Source organism: Anastrepha obliqua, chromosome 1 (genome assembly GCF_027943255.1).
Source record: "Anastrepha obliqua isolate idAnaObli1 chromosome 1, idAnaObli1_1.0, whole genome shotgun sequence".
Lineage (NCBI taxonomy): Eukaryota > Metazoa > Arthropoda > Insecta > Diptera > Tephritidae > Anastrepha > Anastrepha obliqua.
Window position 1 is genome coordinate 182,300,702 of NC_072892.1, and position 27,837 is coordinate 182,328,538.

At 36.9% G+C, this 27,837-nt stretch overlaps 2 protein-coding genes across 4 annotated transcripts in view; one reads left to right on the forward strand and one right to left on the reverse strand.

Annotated features, from left to right (window-relative positions):
• Window positions 1–584: 584 nt before the first annotated feature.
• Window positions 585–27,837, reverse strand: part of LOC129242976 (gamma-aminobutyric acid type B receptor subunit 2) — a 40,106-nt gene continuing 12,853 nt past the window's right edge. The window contains exons 2-17 of one of the 3 annotated variants that reach the window (XM_054879977.1): window positions 21,695–21,880; window positions 17,427–17,582; window positions 16,091–16,194; window positions 15,544–16,025; window positions 15,271–15,451; window positions 14,996–15,214; window positions 13,748–13,888; window positions 9,098–9,252; window positions 7,936–8,299; window positions 7,562–7,672; window positions 7,240–7,476; window positions 5,507–5,840; window positions 3,150–3,255; window positions 2,755–3,088; window positions 1,457–1,607; window positions 585–1,395 (exon numbers count right to left, since the gene is read on the reverse strand). In XM_054879977.1, the coding sequence (XP_054735952.1) occupies window positions 791–1,395; window positions 1,457–1,607; window positions 2,755–3,088; window positions 3,150–3,255; window positions 5,507–5,840; window positions 7,240–7,476; window positions 7,562–7,672; window positions 7,936–8,299; window positions 9,098–9,252; window positions 13,748–13,888; window positions 14,996–15,214; window positions 15,271–15,451; window positions 15,544–16,025; window positions 16,091–16,194; window positions 17,427–17,571 (3,669 nt within the window). In that variant the 5' untranslated portion in view covers window positions 17,572–17,582; window positions 21,695–21,880 and the 3' untranslated portion in view covers window positions 585–790. Of the gene's footprint in view, window positions 1,396–1,456; window positions 1,608–2,754; window positions 3,089–3,149; window positions 3,256–5,506; window positions 5,841–7,239; window positions 7,477–7,561; window positions 7,673–7,935; window positions 8,300–9,097; window positions 9,253–13,747; window positions 13,889–14,995; window positions 15,215–15,270; window positions 15,452–15,543; window positions 16,026–16,090; window positions 16,195–17,426; window positions 17,583–18,940; window positions 19,014–21,694; window positions 21,881–27,837 lie in introns of those variants that run through there. The other 2 variants (XM_054879985.1, XM_054879969.1) reach the window with 2 other exon arrangements.
• On the forward strand, window positions 20,494–26,578 carry LOC129243001 (cyclin-dependent kinase 20). Its single transcript, XM_054880009.1, has 6 exons — window positions 20,494–20,725; window positions 20,795–20,983; window positions 24,340–24,579; window positions 24,646–24,752; window positions 24,811–24,934; window positions 26,350–26,578. Exons 1-6 carry the CDS (start codon window positions 20,525–20,527, stop codon window positions 26,374–26,376), a joined length of 888 nt encoding a protein of 295 aa, XP_054735984.1. The 5' UTR covers window positions 20,494–20,524; the 3' UTR covers window positions 26,377–26,578.

A 27,837-nucleotide genomic window follows, 5' to 3' on the forward strand; every position in this document is an offset into this window, starting at 1 on the left:
CATGAAAACGGACAACGAATATATTTTACGGCAGCAAAAGCATCACGGAGAGCTGAAACATCACCAGCAATACCGTTGACAAGCTTCTTCGAGATATACGCAAGTGATTCATTTGCAATGAGAGATGCAAAGTTATTTCTCATGGAACGCCTCATCAAACAAATTCAAACGATGTAAATACGGACTACATTTTGCTGGCAGCTGTACCTAACGTGTGTCGGGCATTCGAAGGTACATACCCCTCACGACACGAACCACCTATTCACGTGTTCCCTTAAACCTACTCATCTAGACTCCTTTCCCTCTCGTCCAGCCCGGTCGAGACAGTAAGTTTCCTGGGCATACTGTTAGATGAGACTGACGATGATTGAACTGCTACAACAAGCACCTGGACAAAGATCTATGCCACGGTGAAGAAGAAAATAAAAATTAATCGACTACTTTAATAGTTCAAAATTTGTGCACGACTATTAAAATCCTTATTTTAGGCATACGCACGAACATATGTACATATGTATTACTTATATACAATTTTGAAAACAACCCAAGCAAGAAAAAAAGCGAAGTTAAATGTAATTTTATTTATTAGATAATTATGTCGCATATATTAGTACAATCGTCGTATGTGAGTAGGCAGATTCAAAATATTTTTAGTTTTTAAAACGTATTAGTTTTTCGTCAAACCATTTTTGCTCCTGTATGGCCGAGTTAAATTACATTTAAAACGACTTATACAGATCACTATTCGCGACAATTTGGTGGCATTGATTAACCCATTCGTCCCGTCGTTTTAAAGATATTCCACAATATCGCATTTGATGGATATGTTCGGGCAGCTCTGGCCCACAACATTGCGACCACGATAGTTAGGACTCTTTTCAGTTAGTAACTTCCGGAATATGGGCAATATTGCCGTTTCGCCATCCAATAATTCCGTCTCGGAACTGGCACCATATATCGACGATTCCACTTTATTTCGGTGCTTACGTTGCTTCTCAGGGGCCACATTAGGCGAGGAATGATGATGAGCAGCATGTTGTATATTCATCTTGTTGAGTTTACGCTGCTGAATGCACTGAGTGGTTGGGGGCGTTGGTTCACGCTCTCGCTCGCTATCAGTCTCGCTTTGGCATACTGTACCCTTCTGCGGTTTATGGCGATGTTTATTACGATTCTTTTCCGACACGGAACGCTGTATGGGCGATGTAGTCTGGTCATAAGGTATGATATGGCTGTGTTCCGAGCAACGTTGGGGACTCGCGTAGTTACGTGGTGACTGACGCGAATGCTGCTTGGCATGTGACAGTGTATGAGTGTCCCATAAATCGCTTTGAGAGACTACAAAGTTGGATTTTAGCGCATTGGTTCCACGGCGATTTTCTGATGCTGTCGGAGCTTAAAAAAAAAGTGATTTTAAAATATCATGTAAATATTAGGAAACTACTCATTTACTTACTCTTAATGATGTTATTGCTTTTCGGATACGGACCATGTGGACAAGTACCGTTCAAATCTGTATTTGAATTCGAAATGTTTGTTGACGAATTTTTATGATTGTGGGAATACTTTGCATTTGCCGTTATGGTCTGACTACCACTATCGTAGTGCTGTAACAGAACAAAAATTTTTTTGAGCCAAGAACTCATACTTAAATTTAAACATAAAAAATTTCATATCAAAGTGAAATTGGTCAAAATCCACTGTCCTCTCCTTTATTTATTAAATCTATTAAATATATATAAAATTATGAAAATAGACCCTTTCATAAATATTTCTAAAGAAGTATCTTAAGTTCGGGCGGGACTGAAGTCATATAAGGACAATATTTATAACTCTCAAATTATTTGGAAAAATTATATAAAATTGGGTAACAAATGCCTTGGCGCTTCCATTCCTTGTTGATTGTTAGGCCGAGCTGCTCCTTCGATTTGTGGCGTGCGTCTTGATGTTATTCCACAAATGGAGGGACCTACAGTTTACGCCGCCTCAGAAAGGCAAATGGTTTTTAATGAAGAGCTTCTTTCATGGCAGAAATACACTCGGAGGTTTACCATTACCCACCGAGGGCGATCGCTATTAGAAAAAATATTTTCTATAATTTCGGCTTTTTCTACCCGCAGTGGATTTCGAATCCGAGCACTTACGAATGATTACCACGCATCAACCCATTCGGCTACGGCGGCCGCGTTTATTGGAAATTCAAAAATATATCATTTAATATGAGTTATTATATTCTATGCATGAGTTACATAGAGGGACGCCGACGGACGGCAATTGAAGTTTTTTCTACGTTTCTTCATTATTTTTGAAAATGTTTTCTCAAAATTAAATGTGAACAAATTTTTCCTTTTAAGATCCTCTCTTATACAAATTTTAACAAGGCGCATTTATTGAAGATGGTGGCACTAGACCAACAACAATGTTTTATACGTTTGATTGTCACGTCAAGGTATTGGCGAAGTAGAAAACAAAAAATTAGTTCGCTTTGTTTTATTCTGTGCTGACAGCTACATGGACACAGCGAAAGAAAAAAAACAAATCAGCTGATTTACCAACACCACCCTTAATAGATTCGCCTTGAATTTTGAACAGTTTTAATTATTGTGTTTACGAAATAATGCGCTTGACGTAGTTTTGAAAATTGTCGTTATGCGGGATGTATTCATGTGAACTTTGGCTACTTTTCCATGTAACTATGAATTGGTACAATTACATAATAATCTACCCCACACTTAATGTTAAATATTTTCTTACCTTAGATGCTACCGATTGTCGACGCTCCCGAAGCTGTGATTCATCACTTCTTTTTATGTTATTGCACTCAGATCTTTTTATAGGCGGAATGGGATCGGTTTGAGCCGAAACAGAGTTTCGTTTCTCTACCGGTCGTCGATAAGTGAGATCGTCATGTTTTACTGCCTGTAATGGTGGTTGTTGTTGTTGCAGTTGTTGTTGTAGTTGTTGTTGAATTGGCTGAATTGACTGAATTTGTGATTGCTTCTGATGTGAATGGGATCCGGCGACGGAGCCGACAGATTGAATCACACCATCCTGCATTTGTGTTAACGACTTCATGGACTTTTTTTTGCTAAATAAACGTCTCATGAGAATTTGCTCCACAAAGAGTCTTCTCGTAAACAAATACTTACGGTGGTAATGATGGGGCGATTGTAGTAGATTGTACTGATACCATAGAACAATCCATTTCCACATGCGTAGAAGTCACACTGTCCACCGATGTCAGCTCGGTTACTTCTGTCAACACAAATAAATATTAGTGATTCATAATAGTTTAATAGACAAGTAAATATCGAATGCAATCTATAGGTAAATATTCGTAATATACAGCTGTTGTCAACTAATTAGAAACGCTTCCTTTTGATAAACGCTTGATGAGCATAATATTAAACTGTTTAAATTTACCGTTATTTTTTCTATTAAAATCATTTGCATTGCTTTTGTTACTCTATTTACTACCCAATGCGCCTAGTTTTGTAGTTGTGAAATTGAAGTACCGTTAATATTATCCAACGCAGTGCATGGGTTACTTAGTTCAAGGTAAATAAACTGAGACGAGTAATTAGAAACAGTTGTTCAATGGAAGCATATTCGGCAAGTTGCGTTATTTTAATAGTAATATATTATAATCGACTTTTTGGTGTGTATATATTTTAAATTGGTTGTTTAAAAGCAACTAAAATATTCGTCTTCAAGATGTGTAATGGGAAAAAGCAGCAGATGTACACCTGCCCTGCGCAGCTCCATTTTTGACCTTCGTAAAGCTGCAAAGTCGTACAGTGAAATTTCTAAACAAGTCAAATGCTAAAAAAAAAAATGGTTTTTAACGCCTTAAAGCATATCCAACTTTTTAAGACTGTTGACAATGTTCCACGTAAGAAAAGGCCCCGGAAAACTTCAGCAGAAATTGACCGCAAGATAGCAATCATCTCCAAAAGAGACCCAAAAAAGATGAAACCAAGATAAATCGCATAGGCTCAGATGGTAAAAGGTATGTTCGACGGCCAATTAACCAAGAATTCAATCCTCGCTACGTTTCACGGGTAGTGAAGCATTGTGGAGAAGCAATCATGGTGTGGGGATGTTTCTGGTGGAATGGTGTTGGCCCAATCCATAGGATTGATGGAATTTTAAATAAGGAGAAATACGTCGATATACTAAAAAATGTAATGTTGCCGTGGGCTGAGGAAAATTTGCTTGTTATATGGAAGTTTCAAGAGGATAATGATCCAAAGCACACGGCAAAGTTGACGAAACAGTTTTTCGACGAAAATTTCATCAATGTTTTGGAATGGCCATCATCCAGTCCGGAATCCCAAATATGGATGTCCTTTTTGCCGAAGTAAAAACGGCATGGCAAGCAATACCTGTGGCGCGCTGGCAGATCTCATTACATCAATGCGCAATCGATGTGAGGCAGTGTTGAAGCAAAAGGGTTATGGAACCAAATACTAACATAATCTTTATGTAGATCTGATAATACATTACTGTTTCTAATTAGTTGCCCTATCCAAATCGTGCATTTCACATGCTTTAAAAAAATATATTGTATATACATATATTTAATAAAGAATTGCGATTAAATTGTTTTCCACTAGTTTTTAAGTTTATCATATGTTTAAATAAAATTGGCAAAAAGTTATGAAAATACGTGTTTAAAAAGAAAATGGAAAATTTATTTTGAAATAAGTGTCGTTTCTAATTAGCTGTCAACAGCTGTATATATATGTACATATATATAATTGGTGCTAACATCCTTTTTGGGTGCTTAACCGAGCTCATAGTCCTATTTGTGGCGTGCGTCTTGATGTCGTTCCACAAATGGAGGGACCGACTCTGAACGGCAGATGGTTTTTTTATGAGAAGCCTTTTCATGGCAGAAATGCAGTCGGAAGTTTTGTCATTGCCTAACGAAGGGCGACTACTATTAGAAAAAACGTTTTCTAATATATCATTTCGGTGTTTCATGCACGGATATTCGAACCTACGCACTTCCGAATGGTAATTACGCACCAACCGTTCGACTACGGCGGCCGCATTTTCGAAGTGTGAATTATGTAATTGGACATACCAGCCAGACGTTGGCATAGAAATGGATAGTATTAGAAATGAGCAAATGTTAAAGATAACATAAAAAAATACCGTATAGAATTATTCACTAGGCGTCTCTTTCGAAACACCCTTTACAAGTAGGTACCGAGTACAAATTTTTGATTCTAACTATAAGTATGTGGGCTGGTTGACAAAACAGTTTTTCTGACTAAAGTCAGGGTTTGCTTTTAGATTAGTAATTCATTAACTTTCACATAAATATTTAATATTTGTATAAAAAAAATGTAATGGCTAAAGCTTGCGTGTTTTAACTATTGAACTCAGCTATTTAGTGTTTAGTGCCAAATCGACTTAAGTTGTTCGGGCCAGATATATAGGTATGTAAGTTACAATTATTCTCAATTCATTCCAATATTAATTACTAAATAATAGTTACCTGTTGTACTGGGCATTTCTCGACGCACTGGTGGGGCCGACAATCGAGCTGTTTCGTTCAGAATGGGTTCAGTGTCACCGCCGCTACTACCCGTGCATGTGACGCCGTCAATCCACTTACGCGCTTCTGGGCCGAGTCTTCGTATAAGAGCTTGCAGCTCATTTTCTTTCTCCATAAGAATTTTTCGGAAACGACAATTTGTATTTTTCACATCACGCAGACGTTGTTCCAACTCACAGACGGAGGAATCTCGTCGATTCTTTGACATTGGACGCAAAGTAGCGCGCACACGCTTATCAACGACACCTTGTGGATTACGCTTCAGTTCAACCAACTATATAGCCAAGCGAAAAGCAAAATAAATTAGAATTTTTTTTAATCGTAACAGTGCATATACAACGGGTTGTTTGCGGATATAAAGATTGAAAGTTTTGAAATTGTTGTAACTAGGCAAATAATAGTAATCAACACATGAAGCAAAAGCGATAGAATAATGTTAAGCGAGAATTCAGTCGACGAAACGAATTTGAAACAACACACATATAAATTGATGAAAATAAGTGCTATACACCAAAAATATTAAGCAATGTTTACACCGAGATCTAAAATAGGAGTTCTTGTATCCAAGAGAAAAAATCAATTTCCACTATTGTTGGCATACCAATTTTACTATAGCTCACATACAAATGATCTAACTGCATAGTAAGAATATCAAGAGCCCAAAAAACTCTTAAAAAATAATAAGAATAACTCCAGTAATGCACTGATTTAAAGTTTTTGAATATAATTACTTAGCCATAGTAAAACTATTTCCGGATCCGTTGATGACCAAATTCGAAAACTTGATCGCTGATCAAAATCGAAAATGGCTAGGTGTTTAGCCGAACTTTTACCATTGTGAGTGTGCGTCTTGACGTTGTTCAACAAATGAAGGAGCCTACAGTTCTATGAAGTATCCAAACGGCATGAGAAGCTTGTTCATGGCAGAAATGTGCTAGGAGTTTTGCCATTGTCTGCCAAGAGCCGACCGATATTGGTTAGAACTTTTCTATCTTTTTAAGCTTCATATCTAGGTAGGGTATTGAACCCGGGACTAACCGAATGGCAGTCACGCACAAATATACTCAACTACAGAAGTTCTTATCAAAAGGAGAGGACACTGGACGCAGGAACCAATTGTGGCCAATACACGCAAACGCGGCACAGATAGAGACATAGGAAGACGAGCCTATAGCATCAAGCTGGCTACAAATATGGTGGACCCGGACGTCTATGAATAGAACTGGTCCACTTCATGTACGCCATTCTGGGCTCTCCCGATGTAATACAGAAAGTAGTTCCAGGAAGGGAGTCTCCCAAGAAGAGGAAGAGAGTCCCACTGAGGTCCCACCACTCCACCCAGTAGATGGCGGTCGCGTAAGTGCGAAAGCACAAAAAAAGCTACAGAAGTTCATAAGCTAAAAAATTAACTTAAGTATATTTTAAATTGTTATTCCTTTCTAGTTTAGATCGATATTAGGTCTGTGACCATGGGACAATGAAAGACTTATGAAAAAAAGTTCACAGCCCGAAAAACCATTTTAGAAATATTTTTATCACAGTCAAGATTTTTTTTACAAATCTACATGTGTATAGCACATATTTTCCTCAGGCTATTCATAATTTTTTTATATATTATTTAAATCTAAAATTTGTACATAAAAACAGCTACAAAAACTACAAAACTTCCTTACTACCAGTCTTACTTTCGGTACGAACACCAAACATAAAGTTGCTGTCGTACAAAAAATTATAAAAAATGAGAGTAAGACAAAAACTAAATCCTTGCGGTCGGAGAGAACCAACGAAATGGCGGCGCCGGCGATGCACGTGATGAAGACGTTGTAAACAGAAAATCCAATATGTTTTGAATCATTTAAGGCGGGAATTGAGACATGACGCGTCTCCCAAGCAAGGAAAGCACCAAAAACCTTAAAAACCATAATAAAAGTTATTTGCTATTTCAAATACGAGTATCATTAAATTAAAATAAAATCGTCGTAGAAGAAATCTTACCAATAATAGGCCCTTATAGGCATATATTATGCTAACAAATATCGTCATATGCTCTGATTGGCAGTATTCATTTTCTGGTATAACCAATACATCATCCATTGACTCATGATGCTAAATTTGTGAGGACAAGCATTTTCGAAGTAAAGAATAAAAGCATTATTTTCTTATGTCGGTAAATATACATATAATAATGCATTGGCGCATAATTACTTATTTAGTCAAAGTTTACTCTAAATTTAGTAAAAACCATATTCCATATTAATATGCACATTTTAGAACTTATAAATATTATCTTTAGCTATATTTACACGCACACATATGTAAGTATATCTCTGTAATTATGGCCAATACCAAATGCTCGTATTGCTTATTACCCTTGGCTCTAATTGTTTGGTATCGCGATAGAATGGATCGGCCACTTGCCACGTCGTTATAATAGCAACATCAATTACCAATAAAATACCCACAACCATAAACAGCTGATAGTCCTTTATTACTTTTTTATTTAACTTCAGATCGGTAAATATGGAATGTACGCGCCAAGTTTTTGAAAACATCGCACCAAATGCCAGGCTGAATCCTGCCATAAGTATCCAGGCTCGTGCTGTGCATATGAAGGGAAATGCTGCTACACTACTCAATGTGGTGTCTAAGCCCAAAAAAATTACGCTCATATAGGTGAGCATGCATCCAATTATTATGAGATTGTTAAGATGTGGACTTGACATTTTTATATATCTGCAATAATAAACATAAACAAAAATAGACGTAAATAATCATAAAGTGATCAACAGTACAGATGCACGATTCAACCATTAAAGATTAGTAAGCAGCTCTAACGCTCCCACTTCACAAATCGACTCCCTTATTTGAAAACAAAAGAATAACTTATAAATTTAATTACTATAAGTATATATGGCCGACAACACTGTTTCTATTTTGGCGCCTTGCTTTGTAGTTATTCGTTGAAAATCATTTATCTGATTGCAAATTAATAGAATATAAAGGAGGTCAAGAAAACAAACTTGTGTATCTTAGAGTAACATACGTTTCGACCTTATTCCGGTAACGGGTTGTGATCCTTGATCAGGCCACATAAGTATAAGTAAAAAAGTAAGAGTACGTTTCGAACAGACTTCATACTTTTTACAATTTTATGGTATATATGCACTCTTTTTTAGGACCTTATAAAGGCTCAATAATGGCTTTAGCGTAAACAGTAATAATATTTTGATATTTTGATTTCGTTGATACAATTTTTAAACATTTGGATGCAGCTTTTAAGATTAAACTCTTCTTTTACTTGAAAAAAAAAAACTATTTTTAAAAACTAATTTTATTCATAAAAACTTGGTTTTTAAAATATTTTCAAACTGGTTCAGCTTACGTAAATCTTAATAATTTTCCGAAATATTTGGCTTTAACAAATAAATATTATAATTCCCGTCGAAAACCGTAGCTTTTATAGTGAGGCATCTTAATATACATACATAAATATATGTATATAAGAACATAAATGTTTGAATTTGAACTTACCTTTGATTTCGATACTTTATATTGAAAGCCAAGAAGACGCAGGCCACTATGATACCAAACACAGATGCACTGGCTGATACTATGTAGATGGTTATGTTCACCTGGCTGTGCTCAATGTAGATTAACGTACGATCCTTGGGTGGAGTTTTCCCTACCTAAATAATGTACAAATATACAATTCAATACCTATGCAAATAAAGCACACATTGACGAACATTAATTGCTACTTGTGTAGCGGACATCAAAATAGAGTCTATGAGAAAAAAGGTTATCACAGTTTTGTTTCGGCTGCAATTTCTTCTTCTTCTTCTTAATTGGCGCTATAACCGCTTACGCGATTTTGGCCGAGTTTAACAAAGCGCGCCAGTCGTTTCTTTCTCGTGCTAACCGGCGCCAGTTGGACACACCAAGTGAAGCCAAGTCCTTCTCCACCTGATCTTTCCAACGCAGAGGAGGCCGCCCTCTTCCTCTGCTACCACCAGCTGGTACCGCATCGAATACTTTCAAAGCCGGAGCGTTTGTATCCATTCGGACGACATGACCCAGCCAACGTAGCCGCTGGATCTTTATTCGCTGCGCTATGTCTATGTCGTCGTAAAGCTCATACAGCTCATCGTTCCATCGTCTGCGATATTCGCCGTTGCCAACGTGCAAAGGTCCAAAAATCTTACGCAGAATCTTTCTCTCGAACACTCCAAGCGTCGCTTCATCGGATGTTGTCATCGTCCAAGCTTCTGCGCCATACGTTAGGACGGGCATGATGAGAGTCTTGTAGAGTGTTAGTTTTGTTCGTCGAGAGAGGACTTTACTGCTCAGTTGCCTACTTAGTCCAAAGTAGCACTTGTTGGCAAGAGAGATTCTACGTTGGATTTCAAGGCTGACATTGTTATCGGTGTTAATGCTGGTTCCTAAATAGACGAAGTCCTTTACAACCTCAAAATTATAACTGTCAACAGTGACGTGGGTGCCGATACGCGAGTGCGCCGACTGTTTGTTTGAAGACAGGAGGTACTTCGTTTTGTCCTCGTTCACCACCAGACCCATTCGCTTTGCCTCTTTATCCAGTTTGGAGAAGGCAGAACTAACAGCGCGGTTGTTAATGCCAATGATGTCAATATCATCGGCATACGCCAATAATTGTACGCTCTTATAAAATATTGTGCCTGAGCGATTAAGTTCTGCGGCTCGTACAATGCTCTCCAACATCAGGTTAAAGAAGTCACACGACAGCGAGTCACCCTGTCTGAAACCTCGTTTGGTATCAAACGGCTCGGAGAGGTCCTTCCCAATTCTGACGGCGCTGCTGGTGTTGAGCAACGTCATCTTGCATAGCCGTATTAGTTTTGCGGGGATACCAAATTCAGACATCGCGGCATACAGGTAACTCCTTTCCGTACTGTCGAATGCAGCTTTGAAGTCGACGAAAAGATGGTGTGTGTCGATTCTCCTTTCATGGGTCTTTTCCAAGATTTGGCGTATTGAGAATATTTGGTCGATGGTGGACTTTCCAGGTCTGAAGCCACACTGATAAGGTCCAATCAGTTGGTTGACGGTGGGCTTCAGCCTTTCACACAATACGCTCGCTAGAACCTTATAGGCGATATTTAGAAGACTAATCCCGCGGTAATTGGCACAAATTGCAGGATCACCCTTCTTATGGATTGGGCAGAGCACACTTAAATTCCAATCGGCAGGCATGCTTTCATCCGACCATATTATGCATAGGAGCTGATGCATGCACCTTACCAGCTCCTCGCCGCCATGTTTGAATAGCTCAGCCGGTAGTCCGTCGGCGCCCGCGGCTTTGTTGTTCTTTAGCCGTGATATTGCTATTCTCACCTCGTCATGGTCGGGTAGCGGAACGACAATTCCGTCGTCAACGATTGGGGTATCGGGATCTTCACTTTCTCGGTGACATGCGCAGTTGTCACTGTTTAATAGGTTCGAGAAGTGTTCCCTCCATAATCTAAGATTGCTCTGTACGTCAGTCACCAGTTCGCCGTCTTTGTTCTTACAGGAAAACGCCCCGGTCTTGAAACCTTCTGTAAGCCGCCGAACTTTCTGGTAGAATTTTCGGGCGTTGTTCCTGTTGGCCAGCATCTCAAGCTCTTCGCACTCACGTATTTCGGCCTCTCGTTTCTTCTTTCGGATAATACGTCTCTCTTCCTTTTTCAGCTCTCTGTAGCGATCCCACATGGCTCGCGTTGCGCCCGATCGCAGCGTGGCTCTATAAGCGGCATCTTTTCTTTCTGCGGCAGCATGACATTCCTCGTCGTACCAATTGTTTTTTCGGGCTCGCCGGAATCCGATTTCTTCTTCGGCGGCGGTACGTAGGGAACGAGAAATGTTGCTCCATTGCTCGCGCATGCCGATTTGTTGGGCAGTGCTTTCGGAGAGCAGGAGTGAGAGTCGAGTGGCGAATCTTCTGGCTGTCTGTTGTGATTGCAGCTTTTCGATGTCGAACATTCTTTGCGTAGGTAGATGTACGTTTTTTGCTGCACAGAGGCGGGTGCGCAGCTTGGCTGCAACAAGGTAATGATCCGAGTCGATGTTGGGTCCTCGGATCGTGCGTACATCTAATACACTAGAAGCGTGTCTTCCATCTATCACAACATGATCGATCTGGTTTCGCGTTTTTCGATCAGGAGACAGCCAGGTAGCTTGGTGTATCTTTTTATGCTGGAATCTGGTGCTGCAGACTACCATGTTTCGGGCCCCGGCGAAGTCGATCAGCCTCTGTCCGTTACCGGATGTTTCGTTGTGCAGGCTGAATTTTCCGACTGTGGGACCAAAAATTCCCTCCTTGCCCACCCTGGCGTTGAAGTCGCCAAGCACGACTTTTATGTCGTGGCGGGGGCAGCGCTCATAGGAACGTTCCAGGCGCTCATAGAAGGAATCTTTGGTCGCATCGTCCTTCTCTTCCGTCGGGGCGTGGGCGCAAATTAGCGATATGTTGAAAAAACGGGCTTTGATGCGGATTGTTGCGAGACGCTCGTCCACCGGAGTGAACGACAGTACTTGGCGACGAAGTCTCTCTCCCACAACAAATCCGACACCGAATTTGCGCTCCTTTACATGGCAGCTGTAGTAGACGTCGCAAGGTCCTATGGTTTTCTTACCTTGCCCCGTCCATCGCATCTCTTGGATGGCAGTGATGTCAGCCTTTACTCTCACGAGGACATCAACCAGCCGGGCAGAGGCACCTTCCCCATTAAGGGACCGGACATTCCAGGTGCATGCCCTCAAATCATAATCCTTAGTTCGTTTGCAGGGGTCGTCATCAGTATAGGGAGGTCTCATCCGAGGCTTTTTTACACTTTTCATTGGGGGCGATTTTTAAGTGGCGGGTCCCAAACCCAACGCACAACCAGCTATGCTGGAATGTTTCGCCTTCTCACGTTAGCTCACTCCCGAACGGATGTTCGGAAGCTACCCAGAGGATACGTGGGCTAATCCCGGCCGTTGTGAGCTGCTTGAACCATATGCAGAAGAATCGTCCTGGCCATTCCCATGTGAATGGCGATCAGTAACTTTCCCCACTTGCGTGGACTTCTACACATGGAACCATCCTCCTGCTGCAATTTGGTTTAAGCTAATTTGGGACCATTCTTATTAATAACTAGGGACCTTTCTAATTAATATTAATTATTTGATTTCAATTAGTTATTATTTGGATAGGCTTATTTATAGGCGGAATTGATCCGACCTTTGGGTATTGGTTAGGCCTCGACTTTAAATTTAATTTGGTCAAGTCGTAAAGATTTTTTTATATGTTCTCTCTTTACATTTTAACCCAAGTTTCCTCTTAAAGTTTTGAATTCAACGTTAACTACTCAATGATGTACTTAATTCACATCTCGTGGGACCATTTCCTTAATTTCAAGGAGGTTAAGGTATAAAAACTTATTTTTGTTATTTTCAAGAATATTGTGAAAGTTTTCAAGTCGATCGGAGCAAAATTGACGAAGTTATGCTCCATGCCGAGATTTTATATCTGCTCAATCTTAAAGCCTTTTTATGAAAGCATTATTTTTGAAATCCGGGTAGGTAGGTAAGCGAACTGGTAGAAGTACCAGTCTGGCACTCCCAAATTAGCACTAAAGCGCCGTTTTGATACCACTTCGAGACCTCCAAGGGACAGATATCTACAGCCAACCAGATTTGTTGATGGAACGAAGCAGATTGCTGGGATTTAGGTTGGAGCACTTCCCCAGACAGCCGAAGAAAGATCTTAATCGTCTAACTGCTAAATCCGCACTTTTACAGAGAAAGTGCTCAACAGTTTCTTTCTCTGAAAGATCCCCACATCTTCTGCTATGAGGATTAAATGGTAAGCCTAGTTTTTCTGCGTGTGTACCAATCGTCCAATGACCGGTAAACACAGCTACCAGTTTGGAAATTTAATGGCGAGGAGTCCTGCGTACGCCATAACTCCAAATCTACTAACCCAATCGATTGGCACAGGGACTTTAACTTAATAAACCAGGTATCGATAAGAGCTTTTTATTTTATTTTTAATAATTATTAAAAAAGTGCTTCAAAATATTCCTTGCTCTGGAACTAACTCATTGTCAATTACACATACCTTCAAACACATATGTATGTATATGCTGTTACTCTGTACAGAATTTTTCATTTTCAATAGCTTACCCATCTCACTGGTTTTCCCAGCGTTAAATCCAAATGACTTAATTGCGAGTGATATTCACCGATCTTTTCTGCTTGACCCAATTGGAATTGGTTAATTAGAATGTTGGCCTTGCGCTCATTGTTGTAAAATCGTACGGGACCCTAAGAATTGATAAAAAGAAAGTAGACTTATAGTAATGTTGAAAACATGCAACTTTTAGTGCTAAGGTATTGCTTTCTCTCGACTGGGACACCTATGTAATTCGTATTCCCGTACACATCTTTAACCGAAAGGAATAAAAAACTCGATATTCCGATAAATTTGAATACTTTTAAAAACAAAAAATTATAAAAAAAACAAAAACCAATTTAATCTTCATTCCTCAATTTCCTAGCTTGCTTCCAATTAAAAGTAGGAAGGAACAGCAGAACAAAAGCCCGAAACTAAAACAATCTAAGAAAATCAAGCGAATAGCCGTCCCATAACGAATTACCTTGAAATTATTGACATTATTCAATATAAAAATAGGTGAAGAAGTTACCAGTTCCAAATCAAGTTTTAACTCTCTGTGTGGCGGATTGAAATTTAAAAATATGCTTAATTTTCTAAAGGGTTTTCCAATAACAAGTGTTAGGTGTTAAACAGGGGAGATGATTAACGATTTTTTATGGCCGGAATTGGATGGTATTGATCTTGACAACATTTATTTTCAACAAGACGGCGCTACGTGCCACACAAGCAACGAAACCATTAGTCTTTTACGGGAAAAGTTTCCGGACCGTATTTTCTCTCGAAGAGGTGATCACAATTGGTCACCGAGATCTTGTGATTTAACACCTTGTGACTTTTTTCTTTGGGGCCATGTGAAAGAGAAGGTCTACGCCAACAGCCCAGGGTCGATTCAAGGCCTCAAAGATGGAGTTCGTGAGGCTATCGAGGACAAAGGCAACCACTTTGCAATTCGATGATGAAAAATTTCATCAAAAATATATTGTCCTATAAGCGTGGTCGTGGTGGTCAATTGTCTGGTGCTATTTTCCAATATTAACGGCAATGAAATAAACATCCCATCATTTATATTAAAAAATAGCATTTTTCTTTGAATATCAAAATAACACCTCTTATTGAAAAACCCTTTACAAATGCCAAAATCTATTAAAAATTAAAAAATAAAATTAATACAAAAAACATCCTTTTTTTGTTACTAACTGCTTTTTTAAGGACACCGAAACTTTTTTATCGCTCCTCAGTCTTCTGATCGGCCTTACCGTAACTCCTTCAAATGAAGTGTTCCTAAGTGCTTCCAGAAAGACAAGCTCCCAATCTTTTACACGATAATCGAAGTGCGTCAGGAAATCTTCACGCTTTTGAGCGACATATTGAATAGCGAGCGCAGCTGCCCAGATTCCATCATAAGTGTATCCATGAAAGCGGGAGTACTCGGTGCCTCGCAAGCTGTCATATTCCGAAAGATACTCATCGGGTGTCTAAAATTTAAAATAAAATTTAATAGAACCTCTATTGAATGTTCTGGGGAATTTACAATTCCAGCAATGGTTATATCGCCACTGGTCGACAAAGGCAACAAGTCTACGAGTATGGTTCCTTCTAGTGCGATTGAAATCTCATCCACAGTGCACTCAGTGTCGAGTGTTGCATTCCACCACTCAGTGGAATAGGTGGCCATTATTAGCCACTGATAAGCACGACCAAACATTTCCAGTCTAAGGCAAATCAAAAAGAGTACAAGATTTAGTAGTCGTATGTACATACTTACATGCATACATATGTATATGGGGCTTTCCCACTTTCTTACCTATAAGCTTCACAAAAAACTTTCCGCGCATAATGCTCATTAAAATTGCCCAAAATAATGCGAACATCCTTTTCTCGCAATTTCTTCAGTGGTTCGTTGACGTCATTGACGAAACTTTGTGTTTCGACTACTTCTAGCTGCATAGAATCCAGATCGGCCACCATATGATTATGTGGCAACGAGTAACGCGGTTCATTCTGGTACAAAGTGCCTACCCGCGTCCAATTGAATTCCTTTAGCAAAGCTAGACGTGGTGCATTAAAAGCATTCTCCGATGGAACGACACGAAAAAAGTTGGGAAATGCATCCTTCGTAAACATGGGATGTGTATCGGCGTAAGACAGTTGCGTGAGGTGCCAATGTTTGCTGGCCTTTGCTATGGGATCGGTAACATGCGTGCAGGCAGCACCGAAGAGCATTAGCTTATTTGGGCCAGAATGCATCATATCGAAAAAAGACTTGACCCCAACGGCTGCATTGCACTGCAAAATCGCAAAAACATTATTTTAGCAAAAAAATATCAAATACTACATATATATGGAGTTACCTCGGTGTCATTCCACCACATGTGTAGCCGGTAATTAACCAAAATTGTAGGGTGTTCGTTCACATGAGAAAGCGCCAATTTAACGCTAGGCATTACTCCACGTCCTTAGTGTGAGGAAATAACAAAAAAATAAAAAAATAGCTTAAAAATACATATCTGTTCATTATATAGTAGAACATATTAAAAAAAAAAGAACTACTCATATTAAATAAAATCAGAAAAAAATCTAGGTTGTTCAATAAATTTTGCGGTTCGATGAGAAAATTTTATGGTTTACTTTATTATTCACCATAGTCTCCCTAAACCTCAATGAACTTGTTGAAACGAGATTCCAATTTTTGAATTCCGTTCCTGAAGTGAGAATCTGGAAGGGCTGCAAAATATGCTTCCACAACTGTTATGCCCTCATCATTTGATGAAAAACGCTTTCCACGCATGCATTTTTTTTAGGTCTAAAACAGGTAGAAGTCGTTAGGGTTCAAACCTGGTGAATAAGGTAGATGCTCCAATAATTCGAAATTTAATTCATGGCTTTTAGTCATTGTCAAAACGCTCTTATGACATGCTGCATTGTCCTGATATAAAATTTTTTTTGTTCTTTTGCAAACTGGATCTTTTTCACGAATTTTTTCCTTTAGCTGGTCTAAAAGGTTACTATAATATTCAGAATTTATCGTTTTACCAGTTTTCAAGTAATCCACAAACAAATTCTTTACGCATCCCAAAAACCCCACTCTTTAGCCTCTTATTTTGATATAAATCTATTTTATCCTTTCGAAAAACTCTAAATGTTGCTGAGAAATTCGCATTCGAATGTGTGTTTGTTCCATTGTTAGCGACGATTTTCCAATACGATATCCTGGATTTTTTCTACCATTTTTGGTGTTGTTGCTGTTTTTAGGCGTCTTTGACGTGGATCGTCTTCAAGGCTTGTACGACTACGTTTAAATTCAGCAACCCATCTTTCTACCGTACTAATTGATGGGGAAAAGTCCTTATACACTTTCAACATTTTTTCATAAATTTCCTTTGTTTTGAAAAAAATATGAAAAAAATTAGGCTAGTAGCAACGCCCGCTCTTATCGAAGAGCAAAACTTATTGAACAACCTGAATGCGCCCACATATGTATAATATTATAGACATTCTTTACTTATGTGTCTGTAAATATGTGACAAAAGTGCATAAAGTAGGTCTCTTGTAACTTTTAACTTCAGTTTTAGATATATTTGTAAACATTTATATTAATTTTTAACAATTTCGAGGCTTAGCTGGTTACTGGTTTGATAAAGAAGCACTCGAAATGCTATACATACAAATAATTTTTATTTCAATTACCTGTATCGGAGTTTTCCACACCATCCCCGTATGGAAAGAAGCCAGCAATATAAACATCCGAACGCTTCGCAGTTCTTCCATTACTAAAATATATCAATCCTAAGAGGCACAAACAAGCGTACAACGTCTTATTCTTCCATGTCATTTTCGTAAGCCCTTAAAAAATTAATATAGAGACATACATACATATTTCAAATAAACATTTTATTTGATTATACATCCTTTACAATTGCAGGTGTATTTTATATTTTTATACTATACGACAATTTTAATCAGAATAGTCTTAATTTTCATACGAAAATGTTATTTTTCAAGTTGGATTTGACTTAGACCAATTTCAAAATTAACTGAATGACCCATAAATGACTTAAAACAATAAAGAAATATAAGTTTTATTTGAAGCAATAACTTTAACTAACTAATCTTTAATTAAATAATCACCTACTCTGCCAGAAAGCAAAATAGATTAACGAAACCAACGCAAGGCTGAGTCTTGTCGAGTGGAATCTATGCTCCCGAGTGGAGTGAACAAGGAAAAAAACAAACTGGTCTAGTAGCGGTGTTTAGTGAAAGTAATCTTAACTTTTCCGTATATTTTTGGTATTCCTCTTTTATGTGAAAGATCCAAAACACGGAATTTAGAATCATCTGAAGAAGTTTTATAGAACATTTTATGAGGTTAATTTTTCAAGAATCTCAGCCATTATATTCACAGCCAGAGACAGATTTACCACGGTATTTTTTACTTGTTCTACAGTCTTCTAGTGATTTTGTTGAAATAAAATTCAGCTCCGACATTCGTTCTATCAAAAATGCATCTACATCTTTCTATAAATTCATAATATGTTAATGATGATGAAACGAACTGCAGGTTTTGTGGTTGTGTAGAGCAAACGTGAAACATTTCGAATATGACTGTCCACACATTATAAAGAAACACTGCTCTTGTGGCTCATTCACTAGACTTAGCTGCATTCAATTATCACTTACATATGTATAGGTATGCATCGATGGAACACAAAACATGCAACACTTCGTTTTTTAAGAAAGACAAGACTTGCACAAATTACCTGAGAAATAGTAAAATTGTATGTCTTACAATGGCCAATACTGTAAATAAATATGTTAGTTTTACCATTGCAGTGAAACAGAATTACCAGCTGGCACTTTCTCAATTATTGTTTTCATTTAGTTCCTATGCTAAATATCTATTGCTCTTCTTAGTTATGCATTATTATTATATTAATATATTATTATATATCGAGCTGAAGGTAGTGGCAGCCAGTGCTCCTTTTTTTACATGTAAGAATAATTGTATTATTATATATATTTTTATGACCTTATCCTTTAAAAAAATTTCAGAAAAGTTGCAAGAAGGTAAATTATATAAATTAAGCTTTTTTGAGATCTTTACATACGTATGTGCATGTTTTGTCATATAAAACACAAAAAAATTATATTTGGTTTAAAAAATTAACATTAGGCTCAGATACTCTTTAAGCAGGTTCACTCACAATTTATTTTGTTTATGAAAATCTAGCAATTTTAACATTTTACTTCGAAGGAAACTTTACTACTTGACGGATAAATGAAAATTTGTGTATACTTTACATCTGACAACCATCGACAAGGATATGCTGTCGTGGAAAACGCATGCGCAGGATTTTGACATTGCATTTAGAAATTCACTTATTACACAACCTGTTGTATAAAATAATATTTTTGTATTATATACAATTTATTTTGCTATTAACTAAGTCTCTTAGAAGTTCAGAATTTAACGATTAAAAGGCGGTATTAGGCAATTTCAAGTATAGGGTAATTATATTTTAAAGAGATTTTATAAAAACGAACTGAAAAACACTTCAACATATGTACGTTGTTGTTTTTATATTCAGAAAACCATAGCTAAACCATAAAATAAAACAATGTTTAAAACGAAGCAAATTCTGGCTGTGAGTTCCCACATAGCTATCGCCCAATAAATTTTCTATCCAACATCAGCAAACTGCTGGGTTAATTCTTGCTAGAAAAAATTAAATCAGTGTTATTGAACATTGAGTTGTGAAAGATTACCTGTTTGGCTTTCGTCCTCTTCACAACATTATCTCACTTTGCCCATAAATAAATAATTGGTGTGTACACTTCTGTAAGATGTTTGGCCGAGCTCTTCCCTCCTCTTTGAGGCGTACGTTCTGATGTTGCTTCACAAATGGAAGAACCTACAGTTTTAAGCCGGTTCCGCACGGCAAATATTTTTTATGAGGAGCTTTTTCATGGCAGAAATATACTCGAATGATTGCCATTGCCTGCCGAGGGGCGGCAGCTATTAGAAAAAAACTTTTTCTATTATTTGATGTTTCATGCACGGAGACTCGAACCTACGCACTGCCGAAAGGTAGTCACATACCAACCCATTCGACCACGGTGGCCGGCGTGGTTGGTAATTATAAACTTAATAATGATCTGTAAAAGTTATGTAATTTTGGGCAAATAAATAAATAAAAAATATTCGAATGTAATCGACATATATGTAGTATGTATGTAGATATGGACCACAAAGGAACAAATTACAATGAATGAATCGAAAATCAACGTATCGTACCGTATGTATTCGTGGTACACGTCAAAAATGCATAACAGTAAACCAATCATATAATTGAAAAACAAAAAATTTTAAATTATAAATGAAATAAAATAAAAATTATAAAAATAATAAAAAAAATATATAAAAAAAATAAAAAATAAGAATTATAAATTATATTATTAAATTTATCTAAAAAAATTCGTTGGGCATATAAAGATCGAAAAAACTATATTTACTTATTACACTCAATTCGCATTCATTTTGAATTCCTCAACATATACTCGTACATACATAGAAACTGAGTTGATTTTATTGAGGGGTTGAATGGATATGGATTATATATATAAATATGTATATGTTTGTTAAAAGATGTATATGCATACATCCACAATATGCCAAGCATATGGAAATTGTTAAAAGGTTGCCGTGGTAGCATTCATAAAAAGTTGTCAACAGCAAAAGGACCCCCGTAAAAAACAGTCGTTGTACATTTCTCAATGTATCTTAAAGAATGGAAGACTATGCACCAAGTCGTTATAAAATGCTGGAAAAGATTGGCGAAGGAGTGCATGGCTATGTTTTCAAAGCAATGGATCTGCAACGGCAAGAGCCTGTGGCTATTAAGAAAATAGCGCTGAAGAATAAATTCGGCAACATTTCTCTGAATACTTTGCGAGAAATCAAAACACTGCAGTTATGCCAATCGGAATATGTAAGACTACGAATATTTGTATATACATACTTACATACATATATATACATGTATATTTTCAAACTTCAGATAGTATCAATTATTGATATATATCCAGACTTAACCGGGCTGGCCTTGGTACTCGAATACATGCCTGAAACCTTATACGGAAAATTGAGGAACGAAATGAATCCACTAAGTAGACAACAAATACGAAAGTTCGCACTAATGATGCTTAAGGGAATCGAATATTTGCACAACATCGGTATAATGCATAGAGTAAGTGAATTTGACCTTTAGCACAAGTCCGCGCTGGCTCTTAGATCGTTAGGGAGTTCACAGGTTGTGCTGTTTGTCGTATCTGTTCTATTATGCTATTGTATTAGGACCTTTGTAAAAGAGTTATTTTTGTTTCACAAGCAAAATTTTTATCTCACAATACAACTCTGAAGGAATAGTGCAGTGCTGGCTATAAAAATAGTAGTACATGAAATAGTGTGCTCATACCTTTCACTTTACAAATGTCCTAATACAAATATATGTATATATATAGAATGATCTAAAGTTGTATGTCGTCTACGAACGACAGATGGTTTTTATTGTGATTTTGCATGACAGAAAATGAAGCTTTGCCATCGACTGTCAAGGGGTGACCGCTATTAAAAAGAAACCTTTTTCATTTCGTATTTCTTGCCCACTGTGAATTTCGAAAACGAGCATAACTCTATCAAATGGTAGTCACGCCGAAGCCCACTTGGCAAATAAGACAAATAGCGCAACTTATTAACTACCTAAGTGTAATATGTATGTATAGCGCAGTGCCAATGAATTATGAACATTACGAAAAGTTTTATATACTACTGTTTGAACTAAATTGTAAGAAAAATAAGGATTTGAAAACACAATCAAACCATTTTATTTATTAAAACAAATCTTTGCTTTATTTTAAACTGAAATTAAAGTAATTGCTTGTATTATTATTTTGTCCACCTTCCTTTACTCTTTACCACACACAAGACTTTCGGACTCTTCTGCCGTACTATGCATTAAAATATAAGTACATTTCGTTGAGCTTCGCCCTTTCGTATAGGTATCGGAAGAATTAGGCCTCCAGGATAAAATTACAGTGCTATTGCTTGACGCTGTTGTATTATCTCCATTGGCCTCATTGATATGCTAAAAAGAAAAAGGAACATCATTCATACATATACATATATCGTATACATACGTTCATATATCTATACTAATATTATAAAGAGGAAAACTTTGTTTGTTTGATTGTTTGTAATGAATAGGCTCAAAAACTACTGGACCGATTTTAAAAATTCTTCCACCATTCGAAAGCTACATCATCCACGAGTAACATGGATCATATTTTATTTTGGAAATAGGGCTCGAGATATAGGTCAAACGGGTTTTGGAGTGGATTTCGGAACAGTGAATAATTTCTTACAAAATTTGAGAATTTAATGTGAAATCCGAATGAAATTATGTGTTCGTGGAAAAAATTTTTTTTTTCCTTTTTTTTTTGAAAAATATAAATGGATAATGGTTAAAAAAGCTCCAATGCTTAATAAAACATATAAATTGAAACGAAAAATTCATGGATGATCAGGAAAAAGACGATTGTTTATTCATATGCGTTGATTTGAAATTTAAAAACAATCCTCTTTTTTCCTGATTTTCAATTTATATTTTATATTTACTCAAAAACAAATAGAAAAACAAAAAATATTGTTTATGCCAAAGCGCTTGAATAAAGAATAAAGAAATAAATAATATGAAAATCATATCGCACTTGTTACGTTAAAGCGTAACAACTCAAAATTTCCAAATTTTAGTTTTTTGCAAGAAAACAATGTACAGAGGTCATCTCTACCCACTGTAAAAATCGTTCAGTGATTTGTCTAGTCTTTCGTTAAAAAAACCGTTATGACTCTCTCTTTGTTTTCAGAATGACTTCTTTTGTCTCAACTAAAGAGTTACATTTTTAGTTGTCTCCAAGTGTTTGAACAAATTTATGTCACATAAAGTGTAACATTTTGAATTGTGCCTGTTTACAACCAAACAGTTTGTTTAAAATATACCACTAAGTGTATAAAAAATTTTCAGGAAAAGAGTAACAACTCAAAAATTTGTTATTTTAGCGCAGCTACTAAAAAAATAAGAATGAAACAACCGATATATTGTTTTTAGTGATATTTTCGTGCAGATACATATTTTTTTCCTTGTAATATATTATTAATATTTACGGAAACAGTTTTTCGTCTCTACTGAAAATGTTCAGATTTTGAGTTGTTACGCTTTAACGTAACAAGTGCGATATATTTTCTGTTCTAAACCATATCTATTCTATTTTAGTGTGCCCAGCGAAGGGGGCCGGGTTTGCTAGTATAGTATACATACATATGTATATACTATATTAATATAGGCGGCCGCTGTAGCCGAATGGCTGATGCGTAACTACCATTCTGAAGTACACACGTTCGAGTCTCCGTGCATGAAACACCAAAACATTTTTTTTTAATGGCGGTCGCCCCTCGGCAGGCAATGCAAACTTTTCTTTATTACTACTTTACTTATTGCTAATTTATTAGAGATCGAATGAACATCACTTTTCGGGGCCCAGGCCGAAGTCCAAATGAAGCAAACTTCAGTCAATTTGATCAATGTTCGACCGAAACCGAATCGAACCGAATTATTTTTAAGTATACAAAAACTACATAACAAATATTAAAACAATTTAATTTTTTATTATGAAGGTTCATCTGTTAAAATCACATATTATATTAAAAAAAAAGAGAGCTAAAACATATTCCGATTAATTTGTAAAAATATTCACATAAAATAGTCATATATGTATACACACTCGTACATACAGTTACTCACACCTTATTTCATACAGATACGATTTTTTCGTAAAATGTTCTACATTCCACAACACTTTAAGCTGCGTCGTGAATTATCTGCATTTTTTTTATTGCATTACAATAGAATGAGTAGACACTTTTTTGCATTTTATGTTGTGAAATGAAATAAAGCAAATAAATAAGATTCATGCATACTCTTTTTTTTTATTTTCGCAAAATATTATATTGTATTATGAGATATAGAACACTTGACGAAAAAATCGTATCTGTATCAAATAAGGTGCGAGTGACGTACTGAAATCGTAAGCAACAAAATAATTTTTTTAGTACTACTGGAAAGTGACGCCAAGAGTTCTTTTCTCAAATTTTCGAGATAATGTCTTCTAAGCCAAAAATGGTATCATATACCGGTGTGTAAAAATAACAGTTGCTATTTATGCATCCACAAAATTTAACTTGTTTACCCCTTTTGCGTATACTTATGGCAAGTGAACTTGGAAATATAGGAACGGGGAACATTTTTGTGGAATAGTTTATGCCTCCAGCTCCTCCTTTTTTGCCTTATTTCTACTCATAACATTACCAATAAATACATAGTTTTCTATGACCATTTACCATATTATTACAATAGAAAAAACCATAACGTTTCAATTAGACACTGGGTTTTCCTAAGCAAATTTCAAAAAATGAAAGGTACCCCACCCCTTTAATTAAGTAGCTTCAAACAAATCTGAATTTTCATTCTAATTACATTCTAATTTACAGGACATAAAACCAGCCAATATGCTCATAAGTGAAGACGAAACTCTTAAAATAGCTGATTTCGGTTTGGCGCGTTTGTATTTTCCAAAAGAAGAAAATAAGTTATATTCACCTCAAGTGTCTACGCGGTGGTATAGAGCACCAGAAATACTTTGGGGGAGTCAAAAGTATGGTCCAGCTGTTGACATGTGGGCAGCCGGTTGTGTTTTTGCTGAAATGCTTCGGGGAGTTCCATTGTTTCCTGTAACCAAGCAATATTATAACGGTTAAGCCATACTTACTTTCAGTTAAAAATATATTTGAATTTAGGGTGCAACCGATATCGAACAATTGGCTCTTGTTATAAGAACATTAGGCAACCCAAGGCTCAATGAGTGGCCAGATCTTACTTCATTACCGGATTATAACAAAATACGGTAACTTTGAATATTTATTTCGCAATAAAAAACCTTTTAAATGGAATTTATTTTTAAGGTTCCCAAATGCGGTTGGAGTTCATTGGGATAACCTATTTCCTAGTTGCACGCATGCAGTCGAAATCAATTTGGTATCGAACCTAGTTGTCTACAATCCGAAGAATCGCCTAACTGCCACAGAGGTACGTAAATATGATATGCATATGTACAATGCATAAAAAATAATTACTGGTATGAATTACATTGAAAGCTGTATTCATTCGAAACGTCTTGGAAGACCTAAAAAAATATATTGTAATATAATAGAAATATACCTATAAATATGTACATGTACTGAGTGGTCCATCTATACTTGATACATGAGAAATTTATAAAACTTTAACACCTGCGTCTCAACTTGCTTCTTCAATAACTTTTTAGAAATATCTGTGCCGTGCAATTTAACTCAATGTGTGTATCGGCAAAATTACCGCAGCCGCCTTCAGTGGCATAGTTGCCAATTTGATGCTTTATGCACAATGATTTAGAGTCGATTTTTTTTATTTTTGTAGTTTTTATTTATTTAAGTTTTGTATGTTAACACACATACATATGTAGTATAAAATCCATACAATTTCTAAGCCTCGTGAGTACAAAAACAAAATACATTCATAGGCACAGACGAAATGTCATGATTCGTTAGTCGTGACGATACTGAAGAGTCTGATAATATTGTATACTATTGTATATTACAACAAATGCAACTTATCTATTGAGTTACATTTACTCAACGGCGCTACGAACACTAGGGGGCCATTTTCGAGGATGACAAAGGCCATACCTTAGTTGCCAATGTTGACTGATATCGGTCCATGGACTGTGTAACATGCCATATGGCGTGGCAGTCGATGAATTTACTTAAAAAAAAAATTATTCTCAGCGGCTCATCTCCGAAAAGAACCTCATCAATTGCACACGTCGCTCACCCGATTCGCCAGTGCGGGACTCTTTCCTGTAGGGTTTATAAAGTGAAAACTGTACACTAATAAACCATAACCACTCGACTTTATGAGGCTCAATATTCAGGGAAGGGAAATCAACGTCATATCCTCAGAAATGAGGTTTTTCAAAACATGTGAAAAATTCAGAAAAAAGAGCCCAAAGGCATCTCTGAAAATGGTGACATCTTCTTGATTTTGTTACGGTCACATTACGGTCAACCCAATAAATTGTATTATATCAAGTACAATTTTAATCGAAGGAAATCGGAAGTGATACTTTTTTCATTACATTTCATCAAATTATTCATAGTTCTCATGCATCAAATATGGACAAAACACCCTGTACATAGGTTCATTGGAATCATGCTGTAAATAATAATAGTTTAGAATTATTGAGAAAGATTTAGTAGAAAAAGTGGTGTTGTTGTAGCAGCATAAACATTCTCCATACATTTATGTATCTAAGTATCTACCTTTTTTTTTTGAAGCAAAACACCTCAAGTACATTTTCATGAGTTTAAAACCTTCAGCTATTTTCAGCAGCGGAATTTGTTTTAGATGTCATTAAATATGTATGTCCTTTATATATATTTATATATAATTTTTTTGGGTTTCAGGCATTCAATCATGACTATTTCCAATGAGCTCAAAGGAGAGGGATTCCATATGCACTGATTAACTAAAAAACTGTTAAATAAGTGTAGCGGAGTGTGGATATTCAACTGTATTCGACATATTACACTGATTCATTAGCCAATGAAGCTTATTTTTGGACTATTAACAGCAATGCTACCTTTTTACAAAGCGCTAGTTTAGAACTGAACTTGAATCATAAATTTTAAGTGATCATAACAAACTAAGTTAGAGTCAAATAATAATTTAAGGTAACCAGTCGATAGTGGGCAACCGCCGCGTTAACACGTCCCGTTTCACGCGTTCTTTTGCGATTGACTACCGCTTCCCTTACAGTTGCAGTTAGTTAAAAGTTCAAACACCTCACAAACAAACAAAACAAAACAAAAAAAAAAACAAAAAAAACCACAAAGACACAAACACAAATAACCAACCCATTGCAATTGTGTACATTTGACGCCATGAACGAGGCTGACCCCCCCGAAAGCAACAGGTTTCGGTTACTCGATCCTGACCTGCAACGCCCGAAGAAAAGACCAAAATTTAACGACTTTGTGCCCCTTCCTGTGCCAAAACAAAACGACGATCACATTCCTCGATTCCTAGTCGCAAGCGCTATCGGACCACTTGTTGACGAGCGCTATTCGTCCATTATCATCATATAATGTCTTCCAAATAGAAAGAGGCTTAAGACACATTTGCGCCGATAACATCGTTGTTACGGAATTAAGATCAGGTGACCTGCTTCTCAAGGTCGAAAATACCAAATCAGCCGAAAAGTTCCTTAAAGCAACCCACATAGGCATCATACCTGCAAAGATTACATCCCACAAAGGCTTAAACACAACGCAAGGCAGAATTTTTTCGAGAAACCTCATCAACCTCTCTGAAGTAGAATTAACTGAAGGATTGATTGACCAAAAAGTGATCGAAGTTAAAAAAATCATGCGTAAAGAAGGGGACAAACTATTTCTACGGGTGCTGCAATCGTGACGTTCGATCTTATCCAGAGACCTGAATTCATTAAATTAGGTTGGGAAAGGGTCCGTGTGCTAGAACACATCCCTAATCCGATGCGATGCAAAACCTGCCAAAGGCTAGGCCACACAAAAAACAGATGTCGCAACATTGAGGTATGTAGCCAGTGCGCCACTCCACCGCCACATCATCCATGCCCAGGACTATTTTGTGTGAACTGTCAAGCAGAGACACATTCGTCCAACGATCCTTGCTGTCCCACTTTTTTGAAACACAAGTCCGTTAATAAGATAAAAATAGAGCGCCGATGCACTATTAGAGAAGCGTGGAAAATTTATAATAGCAACCCTAATAACCCAAAAATAACTACATAGAACTTGAAATCCTAATAAAGATGTATAAACCCTCCGTCATACTTCTAAATGAGACCCACCTCACCCATAATTCCTATGCCCCCACTCCCAAAACTTATGTAGGGCACTTCCATAATCTTC